The 24,965-nt window shown below is 41.1% G+C and overlaps 1 protein-coding gene across 2 annotated transcripts in view; it reads left to right on the plus strand.

Annotated features, from left to right (window-relative positions):
• Positions 1-24,965, plus strand: part of GYG1 (glycogenin 1) — an 87,900-nt gene that overhangs the window by 54,154 nt on the left and 8,781 nt on the right. For both annotated transcript variants that reach the window (XM_073625908.1, XM_073625909.1), the window contains exon 5: positions 9,949-10,075. In XM_073625908.1, coding sequence (XP_073482009.1) covers positions 9,949-10,075 — 127 coding nt within the window. The remainder of the gene's footprint in view (positions 1-9,948; positions 10,076-24,965) is intronic.

A 24,965-nucleotide genomic window follows, 5' to 3' on the forward strand; every position in this document is an offset into this window, starting at 1 on the left:
ATAGACATCGAGTTATTGCCTTACTTTGCAATACACCAGAAAGATGCTTTCTGTTTCAGATTCCCTTACCTTACTGCACTTCAGAAAAACACAATGCTGCAGTTTGCTTGGGTCCTTTCTGTGTTGGTTCTATGTGACTGCACTACAGAACTGCATAACAGAAAAGATATTGTCTTGTGTGCCATATTGATCTTATAACTGTATTTGGTTCCTCAGACGTACGCAACATAGAAGTTTGGGTCTTTCTGTCTTATATTTATGGCCCTGTTTTGCTGTACATCAGTAAAACTCCACCGTAAACAGGACTCACGTCCTTTATGTATATATATCAGTTATGACCTAGCTAGCTGCACTTCAGAAACATGCAGCATTTAGGGTCGGTTCACACTGAGGCAGCACGACCTACGACCTACAGCGCGACTGCCTCAGGCGACCCAGGACACGACTCAGCGTCGACTTGTGAAACAACTTCTGTATAGAAGTCAATGCAAGTCGCCCCCAAAGTCGTACAGGAACCTTTTTCTAAGTCGGAGCGACTTGCATCGCGCCGATTAGAATGGTTCCATTGCACAGAACGCTACTTGTCAGGTGACTAGGTTGCCTGACAAGTCGTCCCAGTGTGAACCAAGGCTGAGGGTTTGCGTGTGTCTTTTTCATATTGGCTACACATCAGAAAACCAGACTGTGAGGACTGTTTGTCTACATTGAAGTTCAGATTTGGGTCTCTCCCATATTTGATATGTTGGTTTAGCTAGCCACACTCGGATACACATTGTTTATGCTTGTGTCCTTTCTGTCTAAATCTATTGTGCTGGGTCCACAATCTATGATCTTTTTTTAATTTGTGATATTAATAATGCATGTATCACCTTTTGTATTTCAGCCCTCTTTTCCGTGGAGGGGCCTGGAGTTCTGGCTGCAGATGTCACATGTCAGAAAGCCTCAGCCCCTTACATTCAGGAATGCAGGAACCATTTCCTAGGGTTGAAGCTCAGTAGGGTTATAGGACACTGGAGGAAGGCGATAAAGAATCACCTTGCTTAGTAAGAACTTGGGGTTCTGTTCAGAGGAGTATTATGACCTGAAGATGAAGTATAAAGATGTATACCCGACCGAATAGGTTACGGCTCGGTGCATGGCCTTCATCTCACCCTTCTAGCAGAACTAGATGTAGCAGTATAAGTGTTATACTCCTGCTATGAACTTTATTCTCCTGAAGTAGGCACTCAGGCGTAAGTAAAGCCACAGAGTGGGCATGCCTTAAACCCAGGGATCAAGCCTTGGTTAATCTACTACCCTTAAGTAGGCTTCCCTTTAGTCTTTGCTGATGTAAAGATAAAAATGAACAAAAAGTTGTCTGTTAGGGGCCCACCTTTTTTTGCAGTTTTAATTCCCTGAACAGGGTAGTGTTAAGACAGGCCCTCTTAGTGATCAATGAGTGTCCTTGTCTTACAACACAGGTCTCTGATTAATCTTTAGGGGTTCTAAGTAGCACCTACAGGCACAATAGGCCATGGTTGTTAGATGTGTGACAGGCAACATTGCTAACCTACAAGTTTAACATGTTTTCTGATTCCATCTTTAAGAGCCCACTCCACCTAGGTCCTGCATCCGAAGCGGAGAAGGCAGGGACATCGGTGGAGTAGACCTGCAGACCAGCCGCATGATCCAGCTATAATACCTTCATCAAACATATGGAGTCGAGGTAAAACTCACTGCAGAACCAAGGTCCGCCAAGAGGGTCTTGCAGTGGTCCCACCCTAAGGTAGGCCTGAGGTACTTGATTATCCTCTCAGGTGTGCCGTCCTGGAAGATGACTAAGAGAAAATTGACAGTTACTTACCGGTAACTGTTTTTCTAGGATATCTTCCAGGACGGCAGGCCTACTTCCCGCCCGTTGGAGGAGGGAAAATGGTAGAACACTTGAAGGTGAGTACCTATAAGGAGTGATTTCCCTTGTGAACCAGGTTCAGGAGTTGCTTCTCTACAAACTGAGGATCAAGGGGAAGGGTGGGGACTTAAAACAGCTGTCGATTGACTGTGTTTCCTGTAGGGAGGAGCCTCTCATCTCTCAGGTGTGCCGTCCTGGAAGATATCCTAGAAAAACAGTTACCGGTAAGTAACTGTCAATTATTTTGTCCTTGACGTTGTTTGCTTCAAGTGTACCACTCAATGAATGGGCACAAGAGGCATGGCAGCATTCAGTCTGGGGGTTGGTGGTAAATCTATTAGCCGATCGAAATACACTAACAAAAACATACTCCTTGCTCACAATTTATAATCAGTTGCATCAAACTTCCTTTTTTCTTCTATTGCAAAACTACAAGTCCCATTGAGGCATTGCTAAGCTGAGTTACAAGCATGACTCCCTCAGCAGAGGCATAAGACTTGTAGTTTCACAACAGCTGGAGGGTTGCCAGTTTGAGACCCCTGCTTTACATTAATGAAAGCTGTCATTCTAACCACTTCACCCCCGGAAGGATTTACCCACTTCCTGACAGGCCCTTTTTTTTGCGATATGGCACTTTAACTGACAACTGCATGGTTGTGCGACGCTGTACCCAAACAAAATTGATGTCCTTTTTTCATTTGATCACCTCTGCGTTTTTTGCGCTATAAACAATAGAGCGACAACTTTGAAGTACCAACCACTTTTTTTTTTTTCTGCTAGAAAACCTTGCCAAAAACGGTTTAAACCAATGTATTCTGCTAAATATTTTTGGTAAAAATCACAAGCGTATGATTTTGTGTAAAGGTTATCGTGTCTACAAAATGAAAGATTTATGGCTTTATTCTTGAGGGACTGTGACATTGCAGTGGACAGATCGGACACCTAACTGACTTGACACTTTTTTTTGGGAACCAGTGACATTAGTTATCGGTGCTTAAAATATGCCCTGTTGTACTAATCACACTGGCAGGGAAGAGGTTAACAGGTGTGATTAAGGGGTTAAATGTGTTCCCTGTTAGAAAACAAACCTGTATGGGGACTGACTAGGGAAACACACAAATGTCATCCTGCATAGCAGAAAGACAGGATCTGTGATCTCCCCTGTCAGAACAGAGATTTGCCTTGTTTACACAGGCAGATCCCTGTTCTGTAACTGCAGGGAACAATCGTGGTTGGCCGCTGGACCTGCTCACTGGCTCCCCTGCTGGCCAGTGGGGGTGCGCTCACAAAAGCAAGTTTCCCTGCCAACTTACAGCTACGGCAATTTGGGAACGAGCCACCCTGCTGCAGTATGGCTGGTCAGGAAGCAGTTACGCACCCCTGCAGGTGTTAAATGGTTTGTCTCCTCCATGTAAACTGATATTCTGCTGGAGAGCTTGTAAAGACTTGCTGGCTGGATTAACAGATACAAGTGGAGCCCAAAATAAATTTCGGCCTTTACATTGAAATTGGAAAGCTGCAAAATAAAGGTTTGCTTTTGGGTTAATACTCCTATTAATGTGTGATAGATGTGTCTAACTTTTATATATTGTATGCCTGATCATATTTTCAAGACTTGCATAATACAGCACACCATTTTGTTTGATTTGCTTGTACCTAGGCATCATGATGCAACACTAACCATGTGCATAAAAGAAATAACTGCTCCACATAGTGTAAAACCGTATGATATATTAAAAACAAGGATAACTATCACTCACATGTGGAAATTGCATAAGTGCTTGTAATTGGTCCTGGGATATCAAACATCGCTTCTTGGTTGACAAATGTAATTACCTCAAAGGCAATGGCTCCATCCGACACATTTTGACATAAGTAACATCCAGGGTTAAAGCCACGCTGAATCACGCACTTTATAAGTGAGAGCCAATGGGTATCGAGGACCAAAAGTCTGCAGTCTTAACCTTGATTGCGAGGAACTGAAGTACAGTGTTCCAAGCCTCGCTTCCAGCTCGGAGTCGGGAAAACAACCAAGCCTCACTGTGAGGCCAGAACTTAGACTGGACATGCCTTAAAAGTGATGGCACCCGAGCTCGGACAAATGGCAGGACAGTGTCTTGCTAGGGATAGAAATGCAAATCGCCATTAACTCGAGTGTCAGTAACAAGCAAATGAATGGCTAAAACAAAAAATAATCCAGTTGGCCTTAAAGGTACGGCTCTAGTGTTTAGTTGGCAAAAGGTGGATGTTTAAATAAGGGAAATTGATAATGAAAATGGTACAAATTCCCAACCTGTGGAGCAGAGATCAAGCTGCCCCTCCTCCGTCTGCCCAATATTCTCAACACTTGAGCAGGTCCAATCCAAGAAACCATTTTGTACAACAAAGAGCGCAGATATAGCTATAAAACACCTAGTCGTGTTTTTCAGTAACGGACTGCAATGTTTATCATGACACGACACAGGAAGCGCCCTCATGGTTAATGGGGTAGAATTTAGAAATAGACTTGGGTAACGTTAAGTCACCGGGACCAGATGGCTTGCATCTGAAGGTCCTTAAAGCGGAGTTCTGGTGATAGATTTTATTTTTTTTCATCCTGGTATTAACTTAATTTAAATAAGACTATACAATGTTTATAGATTCTTCAAAAATATATAAAACTTACTATAATATTGGAATCCTCCGTTTGTGGCCTTTTCCATTATTAATGTGGGCATGTGAAGCCCAATCGCGTTCTCTTCCTAGAGTATGCATGCTGGGTAACCAGCATGCACCTCTTGATCTCACACATGTGTGATTCAACAGCGGCCATATCGCCGATTGTAACGTTGGTGACAGAGGAAGGTCCCGCCCCTGTTGTGACAATGTAACGCAATTACAGCCCTCTGCGCTCGCCCAGTGACTCCTGGGAAATGAGACACCTCCCAGGAGCACTAGCGAGCACAGGTGCCGAGGGAAGTGATGTCAAGCGCCTTGGAGAGGAAGAGGCAGATTACGAGGGACCCCCCTAGCAACAGACCTGAAGAGGTGAGTGTGTGTGTGGGTTTTTTTTTTTTTTTTTTTTTTTTTTTTTTTTCTGACGAACTCTGCTTTTAAGGAACTTGGTCAAGTGATTGCCAGACCATTGTTCCTAATTTTTCCAGTCTATTGACTGGAATGGTACCAGCTGACTGGTGAAAAGCCAGTGTAGCACCAATATTTAAAGGGCCAAGATATATCCCTGGTAACTATAGACCAGTAAAATTTCTGGAAGATGGGATAAACGGCTCAATCTCAGTATTTGCAGTCGATGCTAAGCAGGACAAAAACAACTTTGTGGGTTTTTTCTTTTTTTTTTTTCTCCCCCCCCCCCCCCAACCTCGCCAACTATAACTTGAGTTCAGTGGTATTGTCAAAGGAAAAGTAAATCTTTAACTTGACAAAGGATTAAATTGATCTTTCTTTTCATAGAAAAAAGAAAATACTTTACAAACACATTCTTGCCTACTCTGTTCAGGGTTTTTTGAACAGGGCAGCCTGGATTCTCTCTGGTCCCTGGCTAAAGCTCCTGCCCCCCCTCCTGTTGATGGCCCCCACAGCAAGCAGCTTGCTATGGGTGCACCTGAGCCACAGCTGTGCCTAGGCCCTGGCCCTATCCTGATTTGGCTAACTGAGTTTGACAGCAGTGGGAGCTAATGGTGCTGCTGTTGTGCCTCAGGTGGGAGAGTTCTGGATGATCGAGTTGACATAGCTGGATATCCAGTAGTTGACAAGTTTAGACCAATCTGGTATAGTTTATTCAGGTATTGCCAATCCCTCACTTTTCACCCCCCCAGCCCTGTAGCTTCATAAATTTAATGTTTTCAAAGAGATGTGGGTTTGAAGCAACTGAGGAAGGATGTAATAATCTGGCCTGCTGACAAAGGGAGGAATAGTCCCCAGCAAAAGATTATTTGGAGGAAATGTACAAAATTTTAAATGACCATGAAACCTATGTTTGCTTCCCAATGGACCAAAATAAAGAGGCACTACAGAAGCTGGTTGATGCAGGTTATAACAGGATTTCTTATCCAGAATCTTTAATTCCTGAAGTCCCACATACCCCAGTTATCGATTACCTCCCAAAGGGTCATAAGGACCCTGTACATCCTTCCGGTCGTCCCTTTTTCGTGGGATTGACTGTCACTGCCATAATCAGGAGTTGTATAGATGTATATAGCCTCCTATTTAAAAATATGCCTTCATATCTTAAGGACCAAAGACATATAAACTTCTGAATGGAAGAGATTCTAGATGGATGCCTGCTGGTCACAGTGAACATAGCTTTATATACCTCACATAATTTAGGCTTTGAGGCCGTTTAAATCTTTTTTTTTTTTTTCCCCCAGATACAACTATACCCCAAGTACAAAGGGTTTATTATGGAATTACAGATTTTCACCACAATGCACAATTTTTGGTTCAACTAGAAAATGCATTTCCTGGGGAAAATGTGTGGGAATGCTGAATAGCTAAATTGCTAAAATGGCCGCCATCGAAATTGCCCCCATCAAAACTGCCCCACCATATTGCCACCATCAAAATTGCCCCATCATATCAGTACATGGTGTCTGTCCCCTCCCCCGGGCTCTGTAATCAGAGCTGAGATGCTCCAGCCACCCCCCCCCCCCCGTGTATAACAGAAGCTTTGGTAACCATGGCAACAAAACAAACACAGTACACTCTGATTAATGGCTAAAATTTCCTGAAATGACCTCTAAACAAAGCTTTTTCTCAAACTGTAAAAGATATCAAACTGAAAAGCTATAGCCAGCTGAATATTTTGTGAACATTTTAACGTTTGTTTGGCATCTGTAGGTGAAAGTATGAAGGAGCTGAAACTTTTGGGAGCGGAAGAAGATTTTAAGGATCTGAAGCATGCTCCCATTGACTTCAATGTTAAAAAAAAGTGTTAAAGCTTAATATTTTAAAAAGTATAAATGGTAGAAAAAAAGTTGAAAGAGCACACATCAGCTAAAAGTCGAACATTTTAATAGTTGAATGGTTTTAATAGCTGAAAGTATGCAGAAGTTACGCAGAGCCAAAAAACGTACGGAATAAAAATAAATATAATCGAATAACAATAGTGGGACTGCTAAAGCAGTCCCACTAATGACGGATTTCATCTACATTGAAATAGGATGTGGCCAATTTGTTTATGGTCAAATGGGAGGATGCCTATGCCTTGGGAAGACCTGAACTTGCCCTGTGGGCAAGACTGACATCCTCCTCCTTTGGAATGGCAGTTTGGATTAACTACATTACATTCCTTTATGGAGGGCCTTAACAATAGAATTGTTATCCTTGAGGCACGCACTAGTCAGATTCATTTCTTGGATCTAAAATTAGGATTGAAGGGCACAAATTGGTTACTAATGCTTGTTTTAAATCTACAGATAGGAATTCTTTTATTCCACTGGATAACTGCCACCAGGCATGGCTATGATTGGTTCCATGTCATACAGCTACATTATTGTACTAATCAGGATTATGAGAGGTGGAGATCTTGAGACAGTGTTTTATGGAGAAGGGGTACCCTGGCCCACAACTCTTATTTGGAGTTGTACAGAGCAAGAGATGTAGATGGTAATACCATCATGTGCTAAACCCCAAACAAGACAGAATACAGACTTTAGGTGGTCTTTCCTTCTCCTTACAGCATGAGCAGATTAGAAAGATCCTCAAACATTGGGACATCTTAAAAAATGATTGTATATTAAGTCCTCTTCCAGAAAAGGCTGGGGTATGGAGGTGTACGCATTAAAATCTAAAATTTCTCAATGTAATTAATCCTCCCCAGACCCAATTTTTTTCGTTTAGTTGGATACTTTTCTTGTGGAAAAAAATGCCCAGTTTGTCATTCTAACCTAGTGGGGATAAATAAATACTGCCTTTTCACTTTCCAGTGACACAGTATCCAATTAAACAATTTGTCACACGCGCCTCTAAATATTTACTACAGTGCCCTTGGTGCAGACAGTACATGGGCAGGACCACTCAAGTTTTCAACAAACATATTGACCTTAAAGGTTTTAGGGGGGCAGTGTTTCTAAACACTAGGCTTTACACCATAAGAAATCCACATGGTGATCAATAAATGTACCCCCTTGGAGGGGTGGTTCTAGGATGAAAACTCCAATGGATTGGAGTTGAGGTGTTCTGCTTTGTATGGTATGAATGTTGAGTGAGACACCCAACGCATTTGTCAATAATACTTAAATTACAGTGATTTGGCACAGCTCTCTAACCCCATACATCACTTATGACGAAATGCGTTGGATAGCCAGTGCCGATGTTTCTGATATCCTGGGACTGGTTATTACAAGTGCCTATGTTCTTTCCACATCTGAGTGATACTGTTAGTGCCAAAAAAAATGCTATATTTAAGATATGTAGAGCCATTTTATGCACATGGTTGGTGTTGCATCACAAGCCAATTTTAAACACTAGGATGGTTATCCGATTGGAGAGGAGTTTGATGTGGTACCACTTGGGATGATGACTCTCGGAGGCAAGAGGGTCAGAGACCCCATTTTGATTGGATGCTCTTGTATGCATCAAGTGAGTTGGGCTCCATACCTCAGGTATAGGGAGTCCACTTCTGGTAAGCAGTTTTTTACCCCCTACCTTGGTGATTGTAAGCACTGATTGAACTCTCTGAAGATAGTCGTGAGGCAATCTAAAAAGGGAACTTTCCCTCCCCCGCACCCACCTATTGGAGTTTTTATTTTGTGGACTGTTTTATTAGACTATACTTTTCCATGTTAGTGGCGTTTTTCCTCTAGTATCGCACATATTTTTCACATAAGATTTATTTTGGCTGCTGTATTTTAACTTTAAACTTTAAGTGCTGCACTTATTCACTTTCAGTTACATCTATCTTTATGTCTAGATGTGCTAGCTGCTATCTAGGGCTCTGAGTGCAATATACTTTTGGATAATAAGCTGCAAGCACACTTGGGGTGTGGTAAATACTGTGTGAAACGCACTGCGCTAAGATTAAAGATGTATTTGTCCATTCACCCAGCCCCCAAACATCCCACTGCCCTTCATGATTGTACATCTGACATGGTCAGAGCTCTATTTAAGACAAACTGTCCTAAGTCCCAATATTGCCTGGTGGATTGCACTTTTCATTTTAAGACCATATATGTTCATCAGAGGACAAATCCCCTGCTGAGCAAAGTGGATTCTGCCCTGTGTGAGAAGGGCTTAACATTCTGAAATTTCTACCATGTGGCTTTCGGCCAAATGATTCTTATACTGGCACTTGGAGTTGGGTTTCTTGACCCATTTTTTTTTGTTGGCCCCTTGGAGTCATTCGGTTTGTCTTGTTGCCCACCCTTATGATTCATTGCTTGGTCTCTGTCAGTGAATATTCAGCTTGAGTTTTGTACTTCATTATTTGTAGTATGGTTGTAGTTCACTTTGCATTGCTATCTAAAATCTCACATTTGGATAGGGGTACACCCAAAGAGTGCATATCTACCAGCCTGTTTCCTGTGCAGTTCTCCAGATCCCACAATGGCTCACCTGTGAATTTTTGTAATACAGTAAATTTCTCCACTTTAGGTCCAGAGACACAACGGGACCCCCCCAAGTGTGAGTGATTCCCTTGGAGCATTGACTCCACTAAAGATGCCCCATTGGAAGATTCCCCCTCCAGCTCTTGGCATGCGAAAACTTTGGGGCTCCCACTCCTTTCCTGGTAACGCCAGCAGAAAATGAGGGTTAACCTCCCCAGTGGGGTCACAGCTGTGATGTGTATCCCTTCCCCACTCTAGGCAATTTGCCCTTTTTTGTGATGCACCTAGGCTTGCATGCTTTCATGTAAAATCTAAATGTGGTTTAACAAATGACAGTTTTTATACCAATGGTACAATTCTCATTATGTGGCCACTATGCATGGGATTAAGAGCCCTGGGGCTCCCTGGCATCACTAAAGCCTTTCCTTGGAATTTAAGGTACTTGCATGAATATTAATGTGGCTGTTGCACTAAAGGTGTTTGTTTTTTTTTTTTTTTTTTTGTTTTTTTTAGGTGGGGACCAGGGTTTGTTGAACACCTTTTTCAACACATGGGCGACAAAAGATATACACAAGCATCTACCTTTTCTATACAACTTAAGCAGTGTCTCTATATACTCCTATCTGCCAGCATTTAAAGCGTAAGTACTCAACTTAAACCTGATGTGAATGTGTGTGTTAAAGCTAGAGTTTACAAAATCTGTCTTAAAGGTGTAGGAAAACCTGCATGAGTGGCGCTTGGTACACTGGAAACTTGAGTAAACCTATAAAGAGACACTTGGCTTCCATCTGACCATACATTTTTTTTCTTTTCAGTTCTAGAGTATCTCACAAGGGAGTAAACTCCTCACATTTTTGTAAATATGTTCTCTTTATGTAAATTTGTATGTGATTTCAATTTACAAATACCGGACTGGTGACCCCACAATAGGGTTAAAACTTTTTCGCAGAAGAGTTTAACAAGACTCGTGGCCACTCATTAAAATTAGAAGAAAAGAGGTTTAACCTTAAACTACGTAGAGGGTTCTTTACTGTAAGAGCGGCAAGGATGTGGAATTCCCTTCCACAGGCGGTGGTCTCAGCGGGGAGCATTGATAGCTTCAAGAAACTATTAGATAAGCACCTGAATGACTGCAACATACAGGGATATACAATGTAATACTGACACATAATCACACACATAGGTTGGACTTGTGTCTTTTTTCAACCTCACCTACTATGTATGTAACGCTGAAGAAATGACCTTTTGCTCCAATGTAAAGTAGTGAGTGTACAGCTTGTATAACAGTGTAAATTTGCTATCCCCTCAAAATCAACACAGCCATTAATGTCTAAACTGCTGGCAACAAGTGAGTACCCCCCTAAAGTGAATGTCCAAATTGGGCCAAAAGTGTCAATATTTTTGTGGCCATTATTTTCCAGCACTGCCTTAGACCTCTTGAGCATGAAGTTCACCAGAGCTTCACAGGTTGCCATGGGAGTCCTCTTCCACTTCATGATGACATACATCTGGTATATGTTGGAGACCTTGCTCTCCTCCACCTTCCATTTAAGGATGCCCCACAGATGCTCAATGTGGTTTAGGTCTGGAGACATGCTTGGCCAGTCCATCACCTTTACACTCAGCTTCTTTAGCAAGGCAGTGGTCATCTTGGAATGTTTTGGGGTTATGTTGGAATACTGCCCTGCGGCCCAGTCTCCGAAGGGAGGGGGATGCATGCTCTGTATATCACATGGTTCCCTCAATGACTGTAGTGCTGGCAGCACTCATGCAGCCCCAGGCCATGATACTCCCACCACCATGCTTGACTGTAGGCAAGACACTTGTATTTGTACTCCTCACCTGGTTGCCGCCACATGTTTGACACATCTGAACCAAATACGTTTTTATCTCATACGTCTTAATCTCATCAGACCACATGACATGGCTCCAGTAATCCATGTCCTTAGTCTGCTTGTCTTTAGCTAACTGTTTGCAGGCTTTCTTGTGTGTTCTCTTTAGAAGAGGCTTCCTTCTCAGACAACAGCCATGTCAATTTGATGCAGTGTATTGTCTGAGCACTGACAAGCTGACCCCTCCCACCCCTTCAACCTCTGCAGCAATGCTGAGAGCACTCGTATGTCTTTCCCAAAAACAACCTCTGGATATGATGCTGAGCATGTGCACTCACCTTTGGTCGACCATGACCTGTCCTGTTAAACTGCTGCATGGTCTTGGCCACCGTGCCGCAGCTCAGTTTCAGGGCCTTTGCAATCTTATAGCCTAGGCCAGGGGTATGCAATTGGCGGGCCTCCAGGTGTTGCAGAACTAAAAGTCCCACGAGGCGTAGCAAGACTGATAGCCACAAGCATGACACCCAGAGGCATGATGGGACTTTAGTTTTGCAACAGCTGGAGGTCCGCTAATTGCATATCCATGGCCTAGGCTATTTTCATGTAAAGCAACTTTTTTTTTTCCCTGGAAGATTATCTGAAGCTGTGTCTTGACCATTAGGATGGCTTTTAGATATAACAGAACCTTCCTGTTGTAGGGGTAGGCTTGCATCTGGGGGACTAACAGTCACCCTACTAACAGAAGTTGAATCTCAGCAGTAAAAATGGAATGTGGAGATTTTGAATGGAGCTCAGAGCAATAGAAGGTACTTCCTGAGTTATGAGTTTAAAATTCCTATTTCAAGTAGTGTATATTGTTGTTTTTTTAGTGACCCTTTAATAACACTCTGGGAATGCCTTACCTATATTCAATCAGCCAAAGAATGTGTTTGGTTTAAAGGGATGAGTTGGCAGTAGTACCAATTGAATTATGAAAAGTTATGGGTGTACTTTAAGCCAGTTTTCACTAGGCTGTGAAACAGATTGCCAGTCACCTCATGAACAGTAGTGTTTGCCTGTCAGACTTTTGTAGCTATCAGCCATGAGAAGCCAGTCACATGAAAATTCCTTTCCCACTCACTGCAACATCAGGTTACTAGAGCTTACACCAACTGCCAACATAAGCACAACTGAACTGGCTTCTAATCATGTCCTCTTTTAGTTCAGGCTTTCCCAGGCAAGTTAAAAATACTATGCATGCATTTAATAGACCAGTACAGTAGCCAGCTATGAAATGGGATATCTTGAACGATCATCTTAGGTCAGGGGGAGCCATTTTCATGTTTGTAAGAATAACTTCCGGGTGGTGGTCAGCCATTCTGATCCTAATTGTTGCATGTATGTGCCAGCGAAAACCTGTTGTCAAATTATGCCCCCACTTCTTAAGGATGACCTTAAGGCTTCATGCACAGTTTAAAAAGTGTTAACGTGCTTCTGCATTTTTTTTTTTTTTGCGTCAGCGTTTTTACATTTGTTCAGTAAACACTCCCTATAATGTCCACACTTGTTACAGCATTTAGCAGCATTTTTGTTTTTACTCAACAGCCTCTGATCCCAGATGCACAGGCTGTGTGGTGGGTCCCCCCCCCAATATGTTGCACCCATTTTTAGAGCAACTAGTTGAGCATCCACCACTTAATCCCCAATCCCCCTCTCCCTGTGACGGGGGGGGGGGGGGTGTCTTATTCCCACAGCCACTGTCACAGTTTTGAAGAGCATGGCTGAGCAGGCTCTACCTACATGACTGGACCATTCAGTTTCTATGAACTACCGCCAGCCATTGCAGCTGACGGTTTGTTCTCAATGAACTACAAGGGTGCCTGTGAGCATGCTCTTGGGCCACTGATCTTCCTGGACTTCAATAACTGCCTGCAGGCATCAGAAGTACAGGTACAGTGCCTTGCAAATGTATTCACCTCCTTGGCTTTTTACCTAGTTTGTTACATTACAGCCTTTTAGTTCGCTATTTTTTGTGGTGGATCAGAACACAATAGTCTAGTCGAAGTAAAATTAGAAAAACATACATAACTATTTCAGAAATAAACTGATAATTGGCATGTGCGTATGTATTCGCCCCTTTGTTATGAAGCCCATAATCTCTGCTGCAACCAGTTGCCTTCAGAAGTCGCATAATTAGTGAAATGTCCACCTGTGTGCAATCTAAGTGTCCACATGATCTGTCATTACATATACACATCTTTTTGAAAGGCCCCAGAGGCTGCAACACTTAAGCAAGAGGCACCACTAACCAAACGCTGCCATGAAGACCAAGGAACTCTACAAACAAGTAAGGGACAATGTTAAATGCAAGTTGGGTGATTAAAAAAAAAAATCCAAATATTTATTGATCCCTAGGAGCACCATCAAATCTATCATAACCAAATGAAAAGAACATGGCACAACAGCAAACCTGCCAAGAGACGGCCGCACATCAGGTCACAGACCGGGCAAGGAGAGCATTAATCAGAGGCAGTATAGAGACCAAAGGAGCCTGGAGGAGCTGCAGAGTTCCACAGCAGAGACTGGGGTATCTGTAGGGCAACAAGCCATATGCTCCATAGAGTTGGGCTTTATGGCACAGTGGCCAGAAGAAAGCCATTACTTTCAAAACGTGCCATTTTGTTTTTTGTGGAGTTTGTGAAAACTCATGTGGGAGACTCCCAAAATGTATGGAGGAAGGTGCTCTGGTCTGAGACTAAAATTGAACTTTATGGTCATCAAAGAAAATTCTATGCCTGGCACAAACCTATCACATCAAAGAACACCATCCCCACAGTGAAACATGGTGGTGGCAGCATCATGCTGTGGGGATGTTTTTCAGCAGTCTGTACTGGGAAACTGTTTAGAGTTGAGGGAAAGATGGATGATGCCAAATACAGGGATATTCTTGGGCAAAACCTGTACCACTGTGTGATTTGAGGCTAGGACGGAGGTTCACCTTCCAGCAGGACAATGGCCCCAAACACTGCTTAAGCCACACTTGAGTGGTTTAAGGGGAAATCTGTAAATGTGTTGGAATGGCCTAGTCAAAGCCCAGAGCTCAATCCAATAGAAAATCTGTTGTCAGACTTAAAGATTGCTGTTCATAAGCGCAAACATCCAACTTGAAGGAGCTGGAGCAGTTTTACAAGCAGAAATAGGCAAAAATCCCAGTGATAAGATGTGGCAAGCTCATACTTATCCAAAGCGACTTGAAGCTGTGATGGCTGCAAAAGGTGGCTCTACAAAGTATTGACTTTAGGGGGGTGAATATTTATGCACATTGGCTTTTCCTGTGTTATCCTATTTCCTTCACAATAAAAAAAATCTTCAGTTGTGGGCATGTTCTTTTAATTTTAAATGATGCAAATCCTCAAACAATCCATGTTCCAGGTTGTGAGGCAACACAAAATATGTCAAGGGGGTGAATACTTTTGCAAGGCACTGTAGACTGCTATATTGAAACGGCAAGAGACCGAGCAACTGGGATCAGCAGACTGCAGGTGCTCTCAGGCTCCTGCAATTTTTGCACTTTTTTTGAACATTTCTGGAAACTTGGGTAGACTTCAAATTGGCATCCTTATGCTGGTCATACATAGTGGGCAATCTTGGTAGATTTGGATTGAAAACCTGACTGCGCAAAAAATAATTTATACAATGTATCATCTAATCTCATATGTTTTTTGTTTACTCTTTACTCCAGAATTCACTGGTTTCTTTTCTATCTATTCATCTCTTCAGTCCACACAGGTTGATCTGCGCAGTCAGCTCTGCATAACAAAAAGTAAGTCCAAAACTATTTGATCTATTGCCATGGCACCACTGAATATACTTTCCCTGAATGTTTAGGGAATAAATGTCCCTCAAAGGACCAAAGCCTTCCGTACTTTCCATAACAAAAAGGCTCACATAGTATGCCTCCAAGAAACACGCTTCACCAAAGATTCTACTCCAAAATATATTTCTCCTTTTATCAAAAAATTTACACGGCTTCTGCCTGTACCAAGCAAAGGGGAACTCTAATTGCATTTCACCGATCCACACCATTCACCTTATCAGAAATTAAAGACCCAGAAGGTAGATACCTGATACTCATGGGTTATATAATGGATACAGCAATCACGGTGATTTCCTACTACGCTCCTAACAAACAACCTACACCATTCCTCTCACATATAATATTACAAGTGATTAATACACACAAAATAGGAACAGTGATAATGTGTGGGGATTCGAACCAGGTCCTCCTCCCATTTCTAGATAAATCACCTTTTACACCATCCAAAATAACCTCTACCTTTTTCTCAACTTCTTTCCAAATACAATCTGGTAGATTCGTGGAGAGAAAGTAACCCAATGAAAAAGAAATTCACTTATTTCTCGCACCCTCATCAAACCTTCACCAGAATAGATCATATTTTTCTAACAATAGGAATGATACCAGAAATTATTGCATCAGATATAATTCTGATTCCGTGGTCTGACCATAATGCAGTATACACTACTATAGCCTCAGCCATACCAAAAGCGCATGACCCAACGTGGTACTTACCGGACATAATGCTCAAACACCCACTACATCAGATGGCCATTGAACAAGCTTTAAAGGAATACATATCAATTGATAATACAACAGACATCTCCCCAATAACACTGTGGGAAGCTCATAAGCCTGTCTTGCGTGGTACAATACAAAGACAAATGGCACTATTTAAACGGGAACGCAAAAATCTAGCAAAAAACTAGAACTCAATTTTAATGCAGCCTACATATCATTTCAAGATAATCCATCTGAGTACAAAATCTCATCTGGAAAAATCTAGATTGGAATACGATCTATTTCTCACTGAGTCAGTTGATAAATCCCTCAAACGCTCCAAACACAATTTCTACATGAATACAAACAAACCAGGTACATATTTGGCTCGGGCATTAAATTCAACTAACAAATCTTTCAAACCAATACGTTTGAAATTATCAAAAAATGTTTACACTTGTAATCCAGTTAAAATAGTCCATAAATTTCACTCACATCTCGCAACTTCATACAAGACAAACAATGAATTTAATCCTACAGAGGCTGAATCCTTCTTCTCAAAAATAACCTTACCTGAGTTATCTCAGAATCAAAAAAGCAGTTTGGATGAGCCTATAACTATAGATGAAGTTGCTAACGCCATAAAAGACCTAAAACTTAACAAAAGACCAGGCCCAGACGGCTACTCGGCTTTATACTATAAAACATTCTCAGAAATACTCTCTCCCATTCTCACTGAAACTTTTAACAAACTTCTAGATGGACATTCTTTTCGGCAAGAAACACTAATGGCAATTGTTTGTATGATCCCAAAACCCCTTTCTGATGATACTTCCTGTGTGAATTATCGGCCTATCTCTCTGTTAAACCTCGATATTAAATTATTAGCAAAAATAATAGCAAAACGCCTCAATAGCATTATAGGAAAATTAATACATAGAGATCAAGTAGGCTTCATGCCAAATAGACAGGCAGGCGATAATATACGCAGGGCAGTGTTATTGGCACATATTGCTAAACGGAAAATCCCTTTGTTTTCTATCTCTCGATATTAAGTGGGCATTTGACACAGTATCCTGGCAATATATGCAATATTCATTACAAAAATGGGGTTTTGGACCCCACTTTTTAACATGGATCAAAGCATTATATAATAAACCCAAAGCCTATATAAAATATGCTGGATACAAATCTGAAGCCTTTAATATCGAAAGAGGTACCCGACAGGGTTGCCCATTACCTCCCTTATTATTTGCCCTTATACTCGAACCCATGGCCCAATACATCAGAACAAACCAAACTATAACTGGCATTGAAGTAGGAGGTATTACGCACAAATTATGTATATTTGCAGACGATATATTACTTTTTCTGTCATCACCACAGGTCTCTGGTCCTAACTTAATACCAGCTCTTGATGGATTTGCAGCCCTATCCGGCCTTATGATTAATCCTAAAATGCCTAGTGCTTAATATTTCACTCACAAACATGGAATTGATCCCGGCTAGGGCTGCACTCCCATTCACATGGGCAGAAAAATCAATCCCATATCTTGGAATTCATTTAACAGCATCTCATTCTGACTTATTCTCAACCAATTATCCTCCTGTATTAAGACGATCACAAATCTAATAAAACAATGGTCGCAACTTCCTTTATCCTGGATAGGGAAGATTAATGCAATCAAAATGACTATTCTACCCAAATTGCTTTATCTATTCAGAGTCCTCCCTATTCCAATTCCTTCCTATTTTTTGAGAATAGTACAAAAAAGAGCAACTTCGTTTATATGGGGCTCTTCTAAACCATATATATATATATATATATATATATATATATATATATATATATATATATATATATATATATATATATATATATATATATATATATATATATATATATATATATATATATATATATATATATATATATATATATATATATATATATATATATATATACACACTACATCTTCCCAAAAATAAAGGAGGCCTGGGATACCCTAATTTTACTATCTACTACAGAGCAGCACATTTGGCCAGTCTGTCCAAATACCATGCAAAACAGGAAATCCCATTATGGGTATTTATAGAGGCTTCAGAAAATGACCCTCTATTAATATAAAATTTTATTATGGCTTGATTCTAAAGACTGCTTTAAAATTCATAATCCCATAACTAAACACTTCTTATCTCTCTGGGATAAACTAAAAACCAAATATCAGTTACAATCTCCACACAACCCTCTCCTTTCTTTTATCAGAAATCCGGCCTTTTATCCGGCATGGATCTACCCAAATTCTTTTAAAGCTTGGACACCATCAGGCATTCAGACACTAAATGACTTCATAGCATCTAAATCATTCCTTTCATTCCCATCGCTTAGAGAAAAATATGATCTACCAAACTCTGAGATATTTAGATATCTCCAAATCAAAAATTTCTATACACCATTATCCATTTTTGAATCAATCTGTACAAAAGATCCATTTGCTAAAGGTACAATTTCATCACTTTATAATCAATTATATGGAGTAGCAAATCTTAATAGACCCTCTTACGTTCAGAGGTGGGAGGAGGACCTGGGACGAACTTTAGAAGACACGGACTGGTCTAACATATGGTTCACATCTAAGTCATCTTCACCCAACATCTTAGCACTGGAGACAAATTATAAAGTCCTAACTCGCTGGTACCTTGTACCCGCTAGAGTGGCAAAATATTCACCTAATACCTCAGCTCTTTGTTTTCGAGGATGCCCAGAAATAGGCACATATTTACACATATGGTGGACGTGCCCAGTAATCCAAACCTTCTGGAAGGAAGTCTTCGTGATTGCATCTAAAATATTTTAAAAAATAATACAACCAGATCCATATTTAACTTAATCTAAAACCGGAATGGTTAACACTCTCATTCAAACTTATGATCCAACTAATAACGGCTGCAAAACAAACAGTGGCCAAGGCATGGAAATCGCCTACATTGGTACTAGCAGAAACAATTCACAGAATGAATAATACAATGTCCCATGCTAAGATGGTAGCCATCGATCAAAATCAAATTCCAAAATTTGAAAAACTTTGGCATCCTTGGATAAAACAGTTCCTGTCAAACTTCAATGACTCTGTCCTGTTGCCATGGTAACAGATTAAATGACTTACAGAGACACCCATTCTAAGGCTTCAAAGAGAACTAAAAAGAATAATAAACTGACGAGCGGGACAACCTTGTGGACCATACCTCTACCTTTCAACCTTTTTTCTTCTTTCTCTTTCCTTTTCTCCACCTTACGATTAAAGCTCATTATCAGAATTGATTTGACCTATATACACTCTACTTGTAAACAATATGTATAGTAGGTATAAATCATTTAAATACCTACAAAAGTAACTAAGGAAATGATATATATCTTTAATTTAGGTTTACGTGAACCCAATGTTTAATATTTGAAATTTCATGATATTTACCTATATAAACCCTACTGTAAAACAATGAGCTTACTTTATTGAGTATACAATGTTATAAAGATACATAAACTTCTTTTGACAAGGAAAACCTGACTGCATAAACTGGATGGCTCATAGTATGCTGCTGTTTCAAGTGAAGAGATGGTGTAGATCAGTGTTTCAATTGCTGGGCTGCAGCCCAGTAATGGGCTGCTTCAGTATGATCACTTCTACTCCCTGTTGACCGTTAAAGTTGTTAAGTTTCTGCCTGGTAGGGCTGGCATTTTGGACTGAAGCAGCCTGTGGAGTAACATCTGCCTATCATGTGTACAGTATTGGGCCCCTTTCACACGGGCACCATCAGTTTAGCCACGTTAAAAACGTATCAGTTATCTGTTCATCTGTCTTTATCCGTCCCGTTTAATATCCTTTTTCGGCCGTTTACAGCAGTTTCTGTGCATTTAAGGAAATTACCCAGAAAGCATTGCTCCTTTCATGCTGTGTTGCAGTTTTCAGTGAGTGACTTGTCCTTGCTGTGTCCTTTTTTTTTTTTTTTTTTGTCCGTGTGTGTTATCTGCATTGTGCAATGGATTCCAACAATTTTTGGGACAGCGTGACATTGTCATATTTGCCTAATATAAGGAGAATGGAGAGCAAGAAAAAGCTTGTGGCTAAGACTTTGGACCCACCCCATGCTAATGAAGCGGCCTGCTGAAGGTTTTGTGGCTTTGCACTACGCTCATCTCCGACAGTATCCCACTAAGTTTTTGAACTTCAACAGGATGACCGTACCACATTTGACTACTTACTGGACTAGCTGTAGCGGAGACATACCAACATGAGGATGTGTACCTGCAGATGAACTTCTAGTGACCTTGAGGTAAGAAGTCATTCATTTATCATGTCAGGTTGCCTACCCCCTGGTCTAGTGTGTGTGTGTGTGTGTGTGTGTACATTATGTATAGATAATAATTGTATCCATTTGTGCCAGTAGAATGTTTTACTTAAAAAGCTAAAAATTTTTTTTTTTTTTTTTTTTCTGGGCATTTTTACTATTTTGGAGATGGTGCATGATACTTGCCTAGCCATATGGGAAGAGCTGTCAGCAGTGATGCCATTACCAGATGGAAAGATGTGGCGAAGGATTTTGGAATCGAGCAAACTTTCCAAATTGTATCGGAGCTCTTGATGGAAAGCATATCTGTATTCAAAAGCCTCCACGTTCCGGGTCTAGATTTCATAACTATAAAATTTTCATTGGTCCTCATGGCTATCTGTGATGGTAATTCTAAATTTATCGCTGTGGACATTGGGGCATATGGCAGCAGTTCTGATTCCAGAGTGTTCCGTGAGTCTGTAATGGGTGGAAGACTGAGAAGGGCGATTCGACTTACCATTTGAACAGCCTCTGCCTGGAACTGCAGGACCAGACCTATCTTTCGTGCTCGTTGCAGATGAGGCCATCGCACTATCTTAGGCTGTATGCCAGAAGTAATCTGGATGGCAAGAAGTTGATCTTTAATTATCGGCTGAGCCACGCAAGACTCCTCATTGAATGTACATTTGGCATATTGTCCAATAAATGGCATGTTTTCCAAACACCCTTGCAACTCAGTCTTGAGAATGCTGAGTTAGTAATAAAGGCCTGCTGCATTCTGCATAAAGTCCAGAAGGAGGGCATCCACGTTGAGGAAGACTAAGTTCGACCTGCCCTCCGTATGTGCAGGGAGATATTACATTGCCATGCATGAACAATTTGCTGACTACTTTCCAATATATCTAATGCAGTGCAAATTTAAATTTGAATATTTCATTGTGTTTTGATAGCATAAAAGACACAAAAGCACTTTATGTTCAAAACTGTTTTAGTTTTTTGTTCTGCTTAACATTTTAAAAAAAAATTTTTTCACTCTTTTTGTATGAACAAAGCATAAAATATTACAAAACTTGTAGTTTAACATAAAAACCAGGTTACAAATCCTGATAGAGGTGGGGGGTGGGGAATTGGTAAGAAGAACCATAGCTGGTTTGGCTATTGGCTTGAGAAGCATCAGCAGAATTTGAGCTAGTGTTTACACTGAGGATATGTTCCCTGAGGAATGAGCAGGAGAGGAAGCATAAGGCCTCTGGGTATTGTGCATTGAGCTGTATGCACGCACAAGGGTCTGGACAGGGTGGTAGATATGGCTGGGCAGGAAGACATGGGGACTATTGACAGTATGACCTGAGGGGGTTCATACTGGCTAATAGTGGGCAATGGCATTCCTGACTCAGCAGCTCTTATTTATTTCAGGTACTTATATAGCGCCATCAATTTACGCAGCGCTTTACATATACATTGTACATTCACATCAGTCCCTACCCTCAAGGAGCTTACAATCTAAGGTCCCTAACTCACATTCATACATACTAGGGACAATTTAGACAGGATCCAATTAACCTACCAGCATGTCTTTAGAGTGTGGGAGGAAACCGGAGTACTCGGAGGAAACCCACGCAGGCAGAGGGAGAACATGCAAACTCCAGGCAGGTAGTGTCGTGGTTGGGATTCGAACCAGCGACCCTTCTTACTGCTAGGTGAAAGTGCTACCCACTGAACCACATCCCCTGATGTTTAATTTGAAACTACCCATATGTATCTCCATCTGCCTCTCTGCTTGTGCTTTTAGAAGTGTGATAAATTGTCCTCAAGAAGGATGCATTTGAGTTATTTGGATCACAGAATGGATCTTTACTCCTGTCCTTCTTAAAAAAAAAAAAAAAAAAAATATATCTCGTCCATGAGAGACTTCATGGCCTTGTCCATCTTTGGATGTTGGCCTGTCATGACAAACCTGTAGAGATTAATATGCCGATTGAGAAATGCAATGATGCCTTGGTGTACATCAGATAAACTATAGTAATCAATAGTATGCTTATATTTACGGATCTTTAAGAACTTGGTTGTGCTGTTTCATCCAGACTGGGACTGGCCTTCTCCCTCTTGTGTGGCTTGCTCCTCTCCCTGCACTGCTTCTGTCTCATTGTCAGTGTTCTCACACTGAGACATTTGATGTACTACAATAAAAAGGAGGAACACTTGGTCACAAAACTTTACTATATGGAAACCCCTTTTTTTCAACTTCTAGATTGAACATCCAAACGTAACTTGCGGTCTAACATCCATGACTTTCCTTAGGAAGGACAACATTTCAAAGTAGACTTTTTTTTTTTTTTTTTTTTTTTTTCTTCTTTGTGGTAGCTCCGGAACCGCTTGCACACTCTGCCTCATCATGCAAATCTCTGCAAAAACTGTCTCAGAATGCCACTTTCTGTTAATTTCAAATCCTGTAAACACATATTGAGAGAATTTGAGTAAAGATTTTTCCATTAGATTGTGGAAACGTGAGTAATGTACTGGTCAGTCTCTCACTGCAGCAGAGCCAAACCATGTGGCACTATGTATTTAACATTTGTAGTAATGCATGCGAATCTTTGCGTCAACCATGCCCTCTCTGCTGAACATTTCATTAAAAAAAGTTTGAGTGTTTGCAACTTTTTTATAATAGAGGCATAGAATACTGAAAGTTTGCTGAAATGCTAAAAATAACCCTGACACCATTCAAAAATTTACAACCAAGCCATAATCTAATGATTATATAAACTGACAAAAGGGCAAGCTGCAATTGGATAACACTTACCACATTGTTAACACTGTTTGGGAGTAATGGTGGACCAATTTGGTGTCACAAGCTTAGATTTCATCCCATAGTTGCTGTGGTCCCGACAGGTTGAGTCCCACAAGCCTGGCCTTTCGTGCACCAGGTTTAGAAGCCCCTCATGTGAGACATCTCTTGCCATGTTTCTCCTTGGGCATGAACTGGGGATGTACTTCCTATTGTCCAACTACTGCCTGGGTCATAGGTTGAGTTCACAGATATACAAAAAAATGTATTTCTTCAAAACAGTTCTTAACTGATCGGACATTGTCTAACGTCAGTTAATATCCATTTTTGACAGATCTGGATGTAGCCTCGTATGTTAATCTGAAGGTTAATGGATGGTCATCCATTTGCCCTTAGGAATGCATTGTCAGTCAACAGAAGAAAAACGGATAGACTGTGTGAAAGGGGCCTTAGAGCTGGAGACTGACTACTCCTAGCTGTCAAGCCACAGCTTAGCATGGAAAGCGATCCCTGACGGCTCTTCATACTGATCACTGGCAAACCACAACTAAGCATTAGAAGGCAGTGCTGTGATGAGGGGGAGATGGGTGAGACAAGCTGCCCTATGGGGAAGCAGTTGAGATGCACCCTCCATGCTTGTGGATGCCCTTGTCCACCAATTGCTACTAGTGAAAGGGGACGTGCTAACTGGCAGGGTAAAGGTCACACTAAGCACTGACTGCCAAAAGGTAAGGGAGTTTGAGTGACACTGATCACCAGTATTGGGGAACACTAACTCTGATAACTGCACTTTTGACTGTTGCATAAAATGGTGCATATTGTACATTATAGTCCCGCTGCACTCTTAAATTTTTTTTTTTTTTTTTTTTTTATGGGCTTTGTACAATGCAGTATTAGAAAAGCCTTTTTGTTTAAAAAAAAAAAAAAAAACAAAAAAAACTGTGTTTCAGCCATTTTAACAAGGAAACCTAAACCAATCAATTTTGTAGCAAAAAATGTAGGTCCTTGCACTATATATAGTTGGTGGTAGAGCTAAAGCAGTGTACAATCAGATTGAGGGCCATTTACTCTCCATGGGAAACTGAACAAAGTCCTTATCTGGGCAGAACTGATATCACTACAGATACTGTGGGGTATATTCATAAAGCATGTCACACCCATTAGAATTCCATTGGCTGCAACAAAGTGGTGATACTTGCAGCCAATTCATGTACCTGTCAGAGGTACATAAATCAACACTGACAGATGCACAGCTGAGGCGTGTAGTAGAAAGTGGGTGAAACCTGACGGGAGACTAGTTGCCCATCAGGACACCCGCGTCAATGGCAGCTTTGAAATCGGTTGAATGCCTTGCGTGATTACAGGTAAGTGAACCTGATGGGTTCTAGTCTTTGTTCCCTGTCATGCTCCATCCACCCTCCTTTTTTTTTACACTTTCCTTTTTGCCAAAGGAATCTCCTCCTGGCTGACTGCCAGGAAGCAGTCATGAATGACTGCTTCCCATACAGGACTCTATCCCTGGCCATGTTCTGTACACCAACTCAGAGCTGGTCTTGATTACCATTTGGTTTCTTAATCTATAAACTGGAATCTTTTGCTACCACAGTGACTGGTTCTTCAAGCATTTACTGTGGCTGTAGTTGACACTACCTATTTTGCCACCAAGGTTGGTAGCAATCAGACTGGTGCAGATCCTTGCTTGAATTTGCAGGTAGTTTAAGGAAGCTACCAGCAGAAATGTGGTGTAAAAGGCTTTATTGAATTTCCTGCACCCCCTGTATTTGGTCAGCCCACAGCAGGACTTGGGAGCAGTGTGCATTTCTGGCAGAGGATGTTTTTAATCATTTTGGGAAAATATTCAGAATCTGGGGAGATACGCATGTACTATAGAGTTGTGCTGCATGGCTTTTTGCAACGATACTTTAGAAAAACATGTTGGCCACCACCTGAACTATACCAGTAGAACTCCGGATTTTTGCAGTCTTAAAATCCTCTTAACCAGGTTTAGTGTTTACTTTCAGATGAA

This window comes from Aquarana catesbeiana, linkage group LG04 (assembly GCF_042186555.1).
Source record: "Aquarana catesbeiana isolate 2022-GZ linkage group LG04, ASM4218655v1, whole genome shotgun sequence".
NCBI lineage: Eukaryota > Metazoa > Chordata > Amphibia > Anura > Ranidae > Aquarana > Aquarana catesbeiana.